We start from the raw sequence: 15,815 nt of genomic DNA on the forward strand, positions 1-15,815 counted from the left end.
ACACAGGACTCCATACGTGGAAACATTGATCCAAGTACACAGTTAAAGTTCCTGGAGAATTTTTAATTACCATGCATAAATTTTTTAAATGATTCTACATAGAAAAATCTATAGCATTTAAATTGATTCGTTTAAATATTATTGGGCTCATACAGTGAAAACATAAACCAAAGCCGAACTCTGACAAATAGAGTGATCTTCATTCAAAATGAATTTTTGGCCACGAAATAAAAAATTAATTTCTAAACACTTGTTTTTTTCTTAACTAGTTTTGTATCATATGGTTTAATATAGCAAACACCCTGTATATATCCTTCATACTTATTGGATATTTACATTTGAAACACAAATGGAAATTGTTCTACTCGTTTTAAGGAAATTTTGTCTTAGTAGCTTTTTATCAAATCCTGCATTTATCAATACATACTAGAAAACGTCACTCTTTATTTTATATGCAACATATTCATAAATAAAACAAATTATATTTAGTAAATTTTAATAGAACTAAGTCAGCAAAAAGACAAATGAACCTCAATTGCGTCCAGTCGTATAAAATAGTTGTAGTGGTAATTCTATATCATGATATATTTATTTAAAATCTTGTTAATAACAGTGCTGATAAAATTTTTATATACGCAGACCGATTACGACGACTTCAACAGTAGCAGTACAGATTTAGATCAATTATGGAAGAAATTTAAGGTAAAGCATTTAAAAATTATAGTATGTTTTCATTAGTACGATTTGGATAAAAAAATATATATTCTGGCCAATTTGTAAGTACTTGTTTGTTAAATTTTTCAGAATTATACATTTTATATTATCATCAAAGCAGTATGACACAGTATATCTTAAACTGAACAAACTTTTAAGAACGTGGTTTCAAGTTTATTAATTAAATTTTTTTCAGTATTGTAAATTTATCTCGTGCAACATTATCAATCATTTAAATTATTGATTCCAGAATATATTTTGATGCCATTAACAAATAAAACTTGTAGTCCATAACGTCACACAAATCGTTAATAAACATAATAAATAGTAAACGACCTAAATTGGACCCCTGTGGCACTCCTGAAGTATTGGATTTGAAATCACTATAATAAATATACTGTGGCCTATTATGCAGGTGTGATATAAACAAATTCAGTAATGGAGCTTTTATTCCCATATAATCTAATTCATCTATGATTATGTTATGATCTACCTGATCAAAGGTTTTTGAAGTCAGTGTACAGGGCCTTAAGAAAAGAGTAAAAAGTTTTACCTATCTTCTAAAAATATTATATATTCTCCCGCATTTTTCTTCATAGCCAAGAAAGTAATTGTTTTCCGCAATATCAACTGTTAGGAATTTTGTTTGTGAGGTTAGACATTCTGTGCATACCTAGATTTCTGGTATCGAAGAACATTGCTTGACTTAATGTGATAAAATGTAAAATTTAATTTGTTTGAATGTGCTTAACACCTTTATAATGGAGAAAAAAAACGAAGAGCACTCCAAAAAATTTAAAAAAAGTGCAGATGAATAATATGCAGTTTCTCCAGTAAGGATGCCCAGATATTTAGGTACTATTACAAAATACAACTTAAATACTAATACTGGAAATTAGCATTAACGAAACAAGGGGTCAGTGATTTTAAAACCGAATGCTGCTTTACATAAACACAAGTTAAGAATAAAAAATAATTTTATTCTTGTCATTTAATACATATGTAGCAGTTATTTTGCAACTCCTACGTTCCTGCCAATTATGAAGCTGGCTATAACTACCATTTACCGACTATACCGGTTGTTTTATTTTAAGAACACAGTCTAATTTTAAAATGAATGACAGAGATGCTTTATGCCAAGAAACAATACAGGATACAATCCAATGCCATGTAAAAATTATAAGTCAAGAAAGTAATTAAAACATAGGCAATGATCATTTTTATAGTTTTATTAGTTTTATTAGTTATCCATATACAACGTTACCAATAAAGTAAATATCGTAATGTGGAAAAATTTGTGAATAAAGGATTTCTGAAAAATTGGTTTCTGTTTAAAAAAATCATGTGCTTTAACGCAACAATATAATTTGATTAATCGAATTTTTATTTTATATTACAAAAATAAAGACAATTTTGAGTGCGTGCGTCGTTGTTATTTATTAAAAACAAAATCAAAAACTAGCAGTTTTACACAGTCAAAGAAACTGGTCATAAAGAAATTATAAGAATAGGCCTGGCGCTAATTTTTCAACAATTGAATTCTTTTTTATACATTTTTAATTTAATTTTGATTTAATTGATTACTATACTCGTACAATATACAAGAGGGTTTCTGCAGAAGCCTGGAAAATCTCGAAACTGGAGATACGGGTTAACAAAATAAGTCGATTGAGCCAAATATGCCTTATACAAATATTGCTGGTTTCAAATATACAGGGCGTTCAATATTTGTGAACAAAAAAAAATTGGCACTATTGTATTTTGACATGACAAATAAGAATTTTTAACTAATTTTGACGTTGCTCGTATAGGGCGTCAGTTATGCTCTATTCCTTTGATAAATAGGGGAATTTTTTTTTGCCTTTGTAATTACGGACATTTTATATTGAAAATACAATCATAAAAAAGTTACTCTTGTTCGTTTTCGATATTTCCCTTAGCTATCGAGATATTTGCATATACAAATTTCAATGGATTTCGTTTTAAGCAACTGACTCTTAACTGTTACAGGAAAAGTTCAATAAAACCTACACTGGTTACCACGACATAATGAAGAGAGTGGCGTGGGAAGAAAACTTGGAAAAAATTAGAAAACACAACGAAGAAGCGGAGCAGGGATTACACACTTACTATATCAAAGAGAACCATTTAACCGATATGGTAAAAAACTGATATTGCTGCTAGCTATTAAAAATATGTAATTTTTTCAATAAATTGTTAGTCGCCTCAAATCTACCTTCAAAGAATGGTGAAACTGACGACAAGCAGGCATAGAAAAGTCGATTCTGAGACTGTGGGGGATTTTTTCGAAAGATTACATCACTTACCAGAAGAAGTAAATTGGATGGAAATTGGATTTCAAACTCCCACTTCCAATCAGAAGGACTGCGGATCGTGCTACGCTTTCAGCGTCGTAGGGGCTATTCAAGGTCAACTCTTCAAACAAACTGACAAGTTGGTTCCTTTAAGGTAATATATTATGGATATTATGTTGGGCAACGCAATAATTAACAGTAGTATAATTTACCACTTAATTGTCCTAAAACAAAATTAGAACTTTTGCTGTTAAATCAAAGATACCAAGTACGAGTGTTTACTAACACCTTGCTCATTCAGATTTTTTTTCGCCACAGTTCTGAATCAGGATAACAGTGGAACAGTTCATGTGGGTTAACAAGTGGTTAGAGCAGTGTCTTTTGCATTAATAAGATTCAATGTATGTAGTTTTGTGAGAGGATGTGATGTGAGAAGGTGAGAGGGAAATATAAGTCAACATTTTTATCCCATATTATAACTCCAGTGCCAAAATAGTAGGCAGTACGACGAGTTGCGGGGAATGCGTTTGCATGGGCGTATCATTCTAGCGGGTTCCAAGGTTACTCTGAAACAGTTTCAAAGTAACTTTTGAAGATGAGAGTGATATGTCTCTCGAAACGTCAAGAGTTGTAAATCGACGACGTGTCAACCAGCCCGGAAATCATTCAACTTTTAACTCTTGTATCTAGAGACTTGTTTTTCTTTCCCATGTGCATAATGTCTTCCTAGTTACCTGATTACCTACATATTACATTACATAGGTATCGTTTCCTACAGTAATACCTTAACATTTCGCAATTAAAGGTTGTGTTATTTCCTGCCACATAAGTTTTTATATCAGCCCAAATTAGTCCAATGGGCTCACAGTGACATGCTGCCGAATCAAATCTGACAGATATATTTGACGTGACCGTCATTTAATATTATTTTTTTTAACAAAAACGATTGTAAAAATTACATTTTTCCCATATGATGCGCTTATTGTGTACAAGATACTACATTAGTACTTCCTTGTATTTTTTTCAGCGAACAGCAAATAATAGACTGTAGTGTACCCTACGGAAACTATGGATGTGGAGGAGGTTCTCTTCGCAACACTTTGAGATATTTAGAAAAAGCTGGAGGACTTATGGCATATATAGACTATCCATATGTGTCAAAAGTAAGAACTAATGCTTTTCTTTTTTTTTGTATTTAATTAGTATACTTATCATTTTCTATTCTATTTCAGCAACAGCGATGCTATTTTGATAAACATAGAGCATTAGTCAACATAACCTCCTGGGCAGTTCTTCCTGCAAGAGACGAGAGAGCTTTGGAAATAGCGATTGCTAAAATCGGACCAGTTGCTGCGTCTATAAATGCTAGTCCACACACGTTCCAGCTTTACCAGTAATTAATTAGAAATATATAGGGCTGTACTGGGTTGTATATATACAATATATACAACCCAGTACAGCTGTTCAAAATTGTGCCCATCTTTATTAGTTGTTTCTGGTTATTCTAAAAATAAGGAAGTTTCTCGCGCAAGGAATCGAAAATTGTCACACAATAAAAAGGGTTGTTGAATTTGTTAATATGTGTTTTTAAATGCCAAAAACAATGCAACATTTCATAAATTTAAAGATATACAGGGTGAATCTTAAACATGTATATGCGCATAATTTTAACTACTGGTAAATCGCGATGTAAATGAAAGTAATCTTTTAAATTGTAAATATTTATGGATATTGTGTACATTTTGAGAACCGCGGTTCACATGGAACATAACCAAACCCCTGTGCGCTGCTGGTTGCAGAACTTGTGACGTCAACTTTTCACCGATCTTTCTAAATTTTCCGCCGTCGTACTCAAAACTGCTCCAAGCAGTCAAGACCGCTTACACACAGCGGTCAACACCGCCTTCGATCTATGCTGCGTACCGCGGCATCGATCGACGCGGCGCGAGTCAACTTTTCACCAATCTTTCCAAATTATCCGCCCTCGCGCAAGCAGGCCGATAGTCACACGAACTTTAAGCTCACAAAGCTCATAAAGCTTGTAGGTACTCTAAGAAGGTCTTTGTAATGCCTAGTAGCCCACACAAAAGACTATAAAGTCCTAGAACTCAAAGTGCTTGATAAAATTCTAAGATTTTAATAAATTCAGTGCAAAATAAAACCCTTAAAAACATGAACCCATACAGGGTCAGTTGAAACCCTAAGTGTTCCTATAAAAATGAGTGGAAACGCTTCTTTGTCAATACCTATACAGGGTGTTAATTTGATTAATGAAAATAAGTATGTTTATTTTAGGTTGCAAAAAGCAGTTGAAAGAGGCTATGTAAATAATACCTAATTAATTATAAATATCATGGTTACTAGAATAATTATTTTTTGTTTAAAAAATAATAATAACTAGAATAATTATTTTTTGTTTAAAAAATAATTTCATGTTTGGATATATATTTACAATAGGCAAGTACTAAATCCAGTACTGGATTTTGGTAACTTGTACAAGTTACTGTACGGTTATGTCATTAATTATTCTGACATTATGTATTATCATCGCCATTGTCATCATGTCACTACTACTGCCATTAAATTGATTCATCATTTAATATTCTTTTTAGCTCAGGAATCTACGACGATCCGGCTTGTACATCAAACCATGTCAATCACGCCATGTTGGTTATTGGTTATACGAATGATACATGGATTCTAAAAAATTGGTGGGGAAACCATTGGGGAGAAAATGGATACATGAAACTGAAAAGACATAAAAACAGATGCGGTATCGCTAACTATGCGGCATATGCCTTGATTTAGTAACAACTCAATAAACTGATTTGTATATTTAGTTTTATTGTTATTTTAATTTCCATTTTACTATACACCCGTTTGCATTGAATTTCATCAGCCAGAAAAAAGTTTGGGGGGCGGGCCACATTGTAATAAATGATGTAGTTCTAAAAAACAAAAACGAGACCTCCATAATAACAGAAAATAAATATTTTTTATTCTGGGTTGCAAAGTATCTCTTTTGTATTTAAAAACTGAGGTTTTTGCGAGTGCCAGTGAGTAAAAAAAACATTCGAGAACACAAAAGAGACTGCAACTGTGTATCAAACAATATCTTTCCAGTCTACTTCGGATTTTAGTATGTTTTGGGTAAGTAATCATAGAAGGCAAAGGTTATGTGATTATCATTAAAATCCCTGATAGCGAGACACATACCTACCCAAAGTATATTTGTCATTGCGGATATATTTCATATATTATATAAAAAATACTCTGCTTTGTACCCTAGTTTGTTAAGAATTATATATTTGCCATTACAGTTACATGTTAATGCAAAATGTGCCAATCAATGATTGGTATTAAAAGAATAAGGACTCCTCCAAGACAAATCGCTGCATATTTGAAATTGCTGCAACCGATAGACTAAAGGCAATGTACTATCTCAGATGCTCTCCATCAAATGATATAGAAGTTGGAAGTCTATTTCTATGGCGGAAAAGTATATTGACGACGATATCGAAAATAATATTTAAGTTTCAAATAGAATTTTGTTGAAATTTACTTAAGTTTCTAATTCAGTTAATCCATCAGCATCGATACATGATAACACGGCTCCACAAAAAAAAAATCGAGAAAATTACCCCTGGAGTCTGACTATGTCTATCATATGGTTTCGGGGTCGCTGAATCCAACTTCTGGGTCCATTTAACCCCATCATGTCAGGATTTTTCATAACCTCAAAAAATAGGCCCAAAAACGCAATAAATCCTCTATCTATTGACCACTCAATCCCAATAACCTCATAACCTCAAAATCCCAGAACCCGGTAAGAAAGAGACTTATGCCCGTTGAAGCCCTGAACCACAGTACGTTCGAGCCAAGCAACCTTGAAAATTTTCGCCTACGGCGGTTTTTTTTCTTTTTAGTCAATCAATGAATATACTTCACCTATTCTCAATGTCACGAGCCGCCACCGTTTATAATACAGTACTTAAAAATGAACTACTTTAAAATATATGTGGTCCAAAAATGGATATCTTATTCCTGACGAGTTTTTAATTTTTGATTATTTTTGTTTTCATTATTAAGATTGTATTTAATATTTCTTTTGACCGACTTATTTACGTTTTCCAAATTCAAATTACAAAAACTAGCAAAATCAGTCAAAAACGAGAAGTGTGGGTAATATATGAGAATCCATATTTAAATTTGTCGACTACTATTAACTTTAAAATATTTTATTTAAAAGATGAGTGAAATGGATAAAAATAAAAACTCATTAACTCTTTTATAATTTATTGTGATGACATTCAACAGCATGAGAACAGTTTATACAGATTTAAAAAATATGTATTTAAAACCTCAATAAAATTCAATATTTAAATTTATATTTTAAAAAATGTATACAATTAAATTAACATATGATAGTCATAGTTTCCCTGCTCAATCATTGTAATAGAAAAATATTTTAAACTAGTTGACTTAGTTGAACAAACTAATTAATCATATTTAAAAAACTATTAAATTTGTACAAAAAAAATTACATCAACAGCGATATTGTAATGAAAACCATAACATAAAGCTAAGTGTACGGTAGAATAATTGGCAGCAATATATGTATAAAAAACAATTAATTTCATAACTAGACTTGTAAAAAATATAATCACAGAAAATCTTGTAAATAGGGAAGGCATTCCACTGCATCGAATTCGTTATATATATACGTACTATAAAAGTTACACCACTTCAAAGGGAAAGATATTTTCCCGTTCCCAGATAGAAGCGTTTGGTGTAATTTAAAGTGCATTTACAAATTTATTTGTGGATTTTACAATTTTTGGAAACAGAAATAGGTACTGCATTTGACTTTTTAAGGTAATTATAACAAATACGTGCATTTTTGTTAGATTTGATGGACAAATTACTTCGATGATACAATACTAAATTATATAAAAACTATATTTCCAAATCTACCATGTTAGACTTAATTATAATATTTGTAAATGTAAATTCAAATCTTAGAAAAATATACAATTATTTAGAAACGAATTTCGATATAGATCATATTCCATTGTCAAAGAAATTTAGACTAGAATAATCTTAGACTGTGAAATTTCTTCCGAAGATATTCACATTTTATACTTTTAGGTGCTTTTGATGAAACTAGAAGTCGTATAATCACCACGAGCGAAAACGAGTCATTGTTCCTGTGAACCTCGCCAGCACGGCATGAAAATATGTTCAAAACCGTCACCAGCAATATTTCGTAGACTTCATTATTATCACAAGATTGTACATTCGAAAATGTTTTTAAATAGATTTTTACAAGTTTAGTTACACTAAAACTAAAAACTGTTGACATGTATCACCAAAATGTACCAATTAGCTCTTTAAAATTCCATTATAATATATACATCAATAGTAGCAGTATAAAACAAAATATAAAAAACATTCTAGATATTAATATGACACAACTTTATAGAATCTATAAACTCATATAATAACAAAAACATTAAAACAGATTAAATTTATGTAATAAAAATAATACAAAACTTTATACAATCAATTTTATAATCTTAAATAAATACAGACTATCATCAGATGCTTAATTATATATGTCTAACATTGCACAGGTTCAGAATTGTCAACCAATCAATCTAGTAGAGATATCCAAGTTAAACTGGATACAGTTTTTTAAACATTTCACAAATTATATTTACTGAGAAATCTATTCGGAACGGCTTTTAAAAATACACATTTTCCATTAGTGCATATTTTCAATTAGATTCTTTTTTGCATATAAAAATTCAAAAAGCTATCGAAAAGCAAAGCAAATATAACTACTCCATTTTTACTTACAAATGGAACACTAAATACAACATAATACAAATATTAGAAATATTCTCTGGCATTTCATACAAAAAAAATAATAGCTAAAAAATCAAACTGAAAATATTGAAACCTACAAAGGAAAAATGAGGATTTTACAAACTATGTTAAACCTGCGACATTATTTAAATACAAAATAAAAGCAATGTAAAACATGGCTTTCAATTTTTGTATTGTTAATTTTTAATGTTGGCTAATAATATCAAAAATATTTACCAAATTTTGAAATATTATGAAGTGTACTATTTACAATTAATATCTCTTTCTGTAAATTTACAATTGCCACGTACACAGGGAAAATAATAAATTTATCTCTAACTTTGTTTTGAGAATTTATAAAATTTAATAATTTCGTATATTCCATGTAATATACAAGGTGTCTCGAAATTAATGCAACAAAATTTGGTCATAGATCCTTAAGACAAATTTAGGAGACCCCCTTGTCTTTGGAGCTTACAAAATTTGGTCGCATATTTGAATTTCTTAAAAATTATTAGTTCGCTAGAAAACCATTGAATTTAGAAACTTTTTGTCTTTTGATATTTTTTTCTTAAAACGCAGTGTTTTTGAGAAAAATGACGAATCACGATATGCATTCGATCAAATTTTCATATTTTTCTCGAAAACATTGCGTTCTACGAAAAAAGTACTAAGAGACAAAAAAGTCTCTAAATTTAATGGCTTTCTAGAAGACTAACAATTTTTTAGAAATTTAAATATTCGACCAAAATTTTTTGGCTTCCAAGACAAGGGGGCCCACGAAAAATATTAAGGGGATTCCCCGCCAAAAAACTATCAGATTCCACATGTCATAAAACCCCTGTGTACCAACTTTAGTGCATGCTGTACAACAGGGTTTTGAAATATAAAAAAAGACTATTCTTAGGCTGTAACTCCGAGAGGGCAAAAATAAAAAATATGGGTTCCCTAAAGTTGTCTTAAGAATCTGTGACCAAATTTTGTTGCATTAATTTTGGGACACCCTGAATACAGCACGTCTGGTTTTTTTTATAAACACCTTAAACACAAGTAGACTCCAGTGGGACTACTGTTTTCTGGGTAGGCCCTGAAAGATCACCAAATGCAAACTATTGGTTTTCCATTGCCACGAATGCATGACATGTAATTTTTTTATATGGGTGGAACTTTCAGAAAAGCATGTTAAGGTTTTTTTTATTGAAAAAATGACACTGCAGGCCCCCAAAATAGTTGTTTACCAAATTTGGAAAGAAAATATCTATTTATTATTTTTCTACGTGCCGTTAAACAAAAACAAAAAAGTGTAAAAAATAAAATACAATATAGATTTTATATTAACGACATTTTCATTTAGAAACCAATGTTATTTTTAACTTTAGGGGAGATAGGGGAGCATTGGGCAGTCGGGAGGTTCGGGCACCACCTTGTAACTAGAGACGTGTAGTAGATATTTATTTTTGTATACTGTGGTAGTTTAGTTTAACAACTGGCAACACTGCTTAGACTAATGTCATTTGTCATTTCGTTTAGTTGTCAGTGTGTCATGCGGTTGACGGTTTCGTGCACCCAAAAGTAAATATTTTGTTGTGATTTCAAAGGAAATAACAGAGCAATCTGTGAAAAGGCGTAAGTTTCTTTGATTATACGTAAATGTGTGTTTATCGAAGATAATATTAACCTATAAATTGATACATAATGTTTGAATAATAAAATGTATATTTGGATTAATTTGCAAAACGAGGGTATGGGGAGCATTGGGCACTAATATTGAAAGGAGGTTTGGGCATGCCCAATGCTCCCACCATTATTAATCATCAGAAGAAGAATCGTTTGACGAAGATGATGTTATTATTTTAGATCGAAATTTCAAAGTCAACGATTATGTCTTGGTCAAATTTGACACCAAAAAAACTACCTATCACTATGTTGGACAAATTAAAGAAGTTGATCCCTCCATGGCAACTGTTAAATTTCTGCGTATGAGCAAGATTCGAAATACATTTATGTATCCCGATATCGAAGACATTTCAAGTGTCCCATTAACAGACATTAAAACTAAATTGCCACAACCAAAAATATGGATCAAACGTGGCAACTCCAAATACACTTTTAATAAGCCTATCTGGGTTATACCAAATGTTAGATAAGTTTTATTATTTATGTAAGAATACTGATTTTTGAGCATCTAATCTTTATTATTTGTTAAGTTACTTTAGTTATAACATATCAAAATAATTTAGTAGGTATTATGTGGCGTATGCAATACAATGCCCAAACCTCCCACAGAGGTGCCCAAACCACCCAACCATTGGGAGGTTTGGGCACTTATGGCAAGGTTCAGGAAATATCATGTAACTTTGAGACTGATTACATTTGTATAACTATTCGTCGCAATAATTTGAGTCAATTGTATGTGCCATTGATATTAGAAATAAATAGTTGATTTTATTAAAAAATAACAGTTTTATTTTGATTTAAGTAGAAAAGTGCCCAATGCTCCCCTATCTCCCCTAAATAAAAAAAGTGGCCAATGTTACATTCTACCGATATTCACTATTTGGCAACTACGATTACCAAAAAAAAATATGTTCAATGAAAAACGAAATATATTATTATAATTACTTAGATTGAAAAATATTAATCTTCGGAATTTAAGTTATGAATAATCTCAAAACAATATAAGCAATATCATATCACTATGAGATGAGTATATGTGAAATTAAACAATGGACATAACTGAGAGAGCCAAAACAGTTACTTGTATATTAAAATTATTAAAAGAAAGGATTAAAATCAATAATGTTTTATTAAAGTATAATGAAGATGTTGCGAGATTGTAGTGTTGTATGTCAATAAAATTGAAACTAATTATGTCACGGATATTCTACATTTACTCATTTCGTATCGGATCAGTTTCGAATATAGTTTTATAACAGCAAATTAATTCTAAAAAAAATATTTGCGGAAAACTTCCACACTAATTTAATTCCTAAGATTCGTTACGGGTAAAAAAAAAATTACCTCATAACGACCACAACAAAGGGGTTAATTCTTCGAATTTATATTTATAAAATATATAGTCTTGTTTTTTATTTTGATTTTTAACAGTAAATAAATATAAACATTCTCGAAATGTTTTATATATCAATATTTCTACTAGATTTTCCAGTACTTATCTAGAATGCTTTTTGTTCCAAAGTAATCGAATAAGATGTACGTACCTATTAGGTACAAAATAATATGTAGATAAAAAAACAAACTGTTTAATCAAAGTGATTTTCACTTAAATCAACCAACATCGAAAAGTTAGGCAAAAATACCTCCTTGCCGGCTGATCGATCAGTTAAATACTTTTTGCTAAAAAAAAATTAGCAGTAGTACCGGAACGATTCCCTTTTGCAAAAAAACCAAAGTATGTTTTCAGGTCAAACTCTTTTAAGTATTACGCAATCGACCAGATAGCTGTTTAAATAAAATCCCTAAGAAATAGGTTGAGAACTTTTAAGCCGGCAAAAATTAAAGCGGGTGCAGAATTTTCGTACAGAAAAAATTTCAGACAAATGAGACCAACCCTGAGATTTCGACAAGGTTCTCGTTCATAATCAACCGATTTTTTTTTTTCAAGAATAAAAAATTTACTTTGAAATATTAAGGTCCGCCGAAACTATTTTAATTAATTCGCAAATTTGACACAATTTCTTTCACGACGAAAGTTCTTTATCCCCTAAAAACGGGAAATGGGAAATTACTGCTTTAATTTTCTCCGGCGACACTGCTTTTAGGAAACACTTAACGGCGACTAGACCGTGAATTTGTGATCCTGGAAACGGCTTTTTTAACGAGCAAAACAACGGAATCTAAATTTTCCATATCACACCAACCAAAGTGAAAACTCTTTGATTCACAGGCTATCAGCACAGATCAATAGGAGAATGAGAGACTTCTCGTATATATACATTAAAGCCTCTAATAACTGGTTACGTTACTGGTGCATCTTGTTAAACGGATATCCAACTTCACAGCTTCATTTCTTCACAACAACTTCCGTCCACGATATCACACTGTGCTAATGTTATAAGTACATGTGAAAACTCATCTTTAGTACACTATCACAGTCATTTTTTCGGTGATTAAGCAATTAAGTTTTCTATTCTATATCTATGCATATACATATGCATTTAATTTGTTAGAAGTTTTTTTTTATCACCACTATATTAATATGGGAATATAAAAAAAGTCACAGCAGCTTTTTTATTATCACACGATTTGACATATTAAGAAACGTAGATGGGAGGATTCTCTCCGATGTAACTTCCATTACATGCCAAAATTGGATAAGCCAATACTGTATTGAGCAGGTCATTGTGGATTTCTAATGAGTTTGTAGCGTAATGCAGGACCAAATCCTTCAAGGTCGGGTAAATATTGTACGGTTCCGTAAAACCTAAACCTTTACTAGTTTCGTTGATGATGCAATGGTTGACGCTACCGTTGCACACTACCGACAGCGCGTATTTGTCCACGTGCCGCGACTTTCTAATTAAAAATGTGCCGTCCGGTTTTCCGTCCAAAAGTCGTTCTGCTTCAGTACGTGAACAGTTCAGCATCAACCACGTCTTCTCGTCGTTGTGGGGTAGCGTCTCCGTATCCACTTCACATTCTTCGGAAGTTTCCTCGATGTTCCTATTGATGACCTGGTTTATTTTCGGTAGTGAGAAACCTCTCTGTTGAAGCCACCGCATGTACTTGTCCCTTTCTCGGGCGAGCCCATGTATTTCAGGTTTTAACGTTGTTAGTTCCCGCTCCAACACCTTCTTGTAAGCTTCCTTTTGCTTCAGTATTTCCTCCAACTGTTCGCAACTTTCCGACATCAAATCTAAACGTTTTTTCAGCAGTTCCGAATTAATTTCCAAGTTTTTAATCTCGTGCGGCTGGGCCTCGTTTTGGATTTTTTCCTGGATCGAGGTTTGATCTCGAAAAACTTGTACTAACTCTTTCAGAGCGTCCAGTGCGTGGCGTTTAGTTTGTACTTCAGATGAGGTTTCGTTGAAATCCTTTGAAACCGTTTCCGACACCTTGTTCTTCTCCGCTAAATTCTTATTTACAGCTATTAATTTTTCAAATAATTTTTCAATTTTTTCAGTCTTTGCTAATTCTTCTTCCTGATTATACTTAGACACTGGGTAGAGCAGCTTAATATCAAGAGAAGCGTTGTACTGTGATAACGAGTCGTGCCTAAAATGGTTTATGAGCTCCACGACGGAATGGAATGTGTAAGGTTCAGTGAATCCGTACATTCCATTTCGGTGACATATTTTAATTAGTTTATTAGCACCACCTTTTCGCAATGTCAACGTATATTCACCACATTTACTAGAGGCATTTCGAACTAAAAACGTACCGTCAACCGTATCGTTCAAGACTTCGTTTACTTCTTCCCTTTTGATATCGCCCCAATACCAGTCGGCGTCTTGCAGCGACATGGCCATGTTGTTTTTCTCCCTTTCTTTCTCTAGTACGCTGCTGTAATAGGCGGCGCTGCTACCCATCCGTGACACCTTCCGTGGTGGGATCGCCGGAGCCGAGGCAAATTCTGGTAACTTTTCTCCCCACTCGCAGTATAGTAATAATAGTTCGACAATTCTGTTGTGAGCTTGGGTGTTGTATACCACTTGTCTGGAAAAGAAAGTGTATGTTAATTTTACAATATAGAAATTTATAGGTCGACCGATTTCACTTGGTCTCGAACTTTGAAGATAACGCAAAGAGAAACACATTTTTTTTATGGAATGTTAAAAAAGATACATCGCAGAGGTTATCAAAATTCATAAAAACAACGTTACAAATTATATTTTTTTAGGATTTTTTTTTTATTAATTCTAGAACGATAAACGCTAAACAAGAATATAATATAGTCTCATGGGGTACTTGAGTATTTGTTAAAGAAACAATTGCCTGTATTTAAATGTTTCAAGAATTGTGAACATTTTCATAAACTGATTCTTTTATTCCAATCTTTAATGATATATTTCAAAAAATATAAAAAATAACAATTTTTATTAAAACAATCGATAACATTTTTTTAATGATAATTTTAACTGATTTAATTAATTTATTTGCTCACACTTAAAAAGTAGTCGAGACCATTTTTACAGGTGTAAAATCAAATAAAAAATCCAAAAATTTATATATTTTCCAATGATATTTTATGATCAAGATTTTCTATCAAATTCTGTATATTATTTTAACATTTTATAATTTTAGATTATACTGCAGATTATAATGCCTTCAACAGCGTAAAACATAATATAAAAATAATGCCTTTAAGAGTTTTAAAATTTTGATATTTTATTACAGTTTCTGCACACCCTCTATGGGTTTGAAAAAATAAAAATTGTTGAATTTGGAACCAAATAATGAATTTTCTAAATAACAGTTGGTTTTAATACAGACCATTTAGAAATGTTGGTATTCATTAATCAAAAATTTTTTACATAATTAGTTTCAGACCTGTTTTGATTTGAACTTTTCATCAAAGACCCTCTACCGATAATAATTTCTATGCTAATTATTATATATTAATCACAAAAACGTGTTAAATTAAAAAAGAGATGCCCAATTTTTCCAAAAATTCTATTACACCACTGGAGTTTCTACAAATCCACATCAAAACGATCTAATTTTTTTGATTTGGCAACAAATGAATGCAGGTCCCATATTTTTTTATTTGCTTAACCGACACTACTACATTTTGGTGACCGAAGGGCATCCAAAAAATTCGCAAAGCTCAAAATTTCAGGCATATGACATCACTCGCCTTGATGGCAACCCAAAAAATTCTAATTCGGAACAGCCCGCTTTACTTGATATTTCACTATACTCGAATAAATTTATTATTAGTCTGGCGAGACATCCACA

The 15,815-nt window shown here is 31.7% G+C and overlaps 2 protein-coding genes across 3 annotated transcripts in view; one reads left to right on the top strand and one right to left on the bottom strand.

Moving 5' to 3' along the window:
* Nucleotides 1–524: 524 nt before the first annotated feature.
* Nucleotides 525–5,837, top strand: LOC108916190 (cathepsin L1). The gene is made up of 7 exons (XM_018722400.1): nucleotides 525–566; nucleotides 640–702; nucleotides 2,725–2,874; nucleotides 2,936–3,183; nucleotides 4,057–4,192; nucleotides 4,262–4,422; nucleotides 5,642–5,837. Exons 1-7 carry the CDS (start codon nucleotides 525–527, stop codon nucleotides 5,835–5,837), a joined length of 996 nt encoding a protein of 331 aa, XP_018577916.1.
* A 5,557-nt stretch (nucleotides 5,838–11,394) lies between these two features.
* Nucleotides 11,395–15,815, bottom strand: part of LOC108916999 (phosphatidylinositol 3-kinase regulatory subunit alpha) — an 85,018-nt gene continuing 80,597 nt past the window's right edge. For both annotated transcript variants that reach the window (XM_018723406.2, XM_018723405.2), the window contains one exon: nucleotides 11,395–14,573. In XM_018723406.2, coding sequence (XP_018578922.1) covers nucleotides 13,172–14,573 — 1,402 coding nt within the window. In that variant the 3' untranslated portion in view covers nucleotides 11,395–13,171. The remainder of the gene's footprint in view (nucleotides 14,574–15,815) is intronic.

The sequence above is a fragment of the Anoplophora glabripennis genome, unplaced genomic scaffold (assembly GCF_000390285.2).
Source record: "Anoplophora glabripennis isolate ALB-LARVAE unplaced genomic scaffold, Agla_2.0 scaffold2, whole genome shotgun sequence".
NCBI classification, from domain to species: Eukaryota; Metazoa; Arthropoda; class Insecta; order Coleoptera; family Cerambycidae; genus Anoplophora; species Anoplophora glabripennis.

What these genes read in the sequence shown, in the direction of transcription:
- LOC108916190 (XM_018722400.1), top strand. Translation starts at nt 525, where the DNA reads ATGAACCTCAATTGCGTCCAGTCGTATAAAATAGTTGTAGTG. An exon ending in CGTATAAAATAGTTGTAGTG is followed by an intron (nt 567 to 639) that starts GTAATTCTATAT and finishes TTATATACGCAG; the next exon opens with ACCGATTACGACGACTTCAA. An exon ending in AGAACCATTTAACCGATATG is followed by an intron (nt 2,875 to 2,935) that starts GTAAAAAACTGA and finishes ATAAATTGTTAG; the next exon opens with TCGCCTCAAATCTACCTTCA.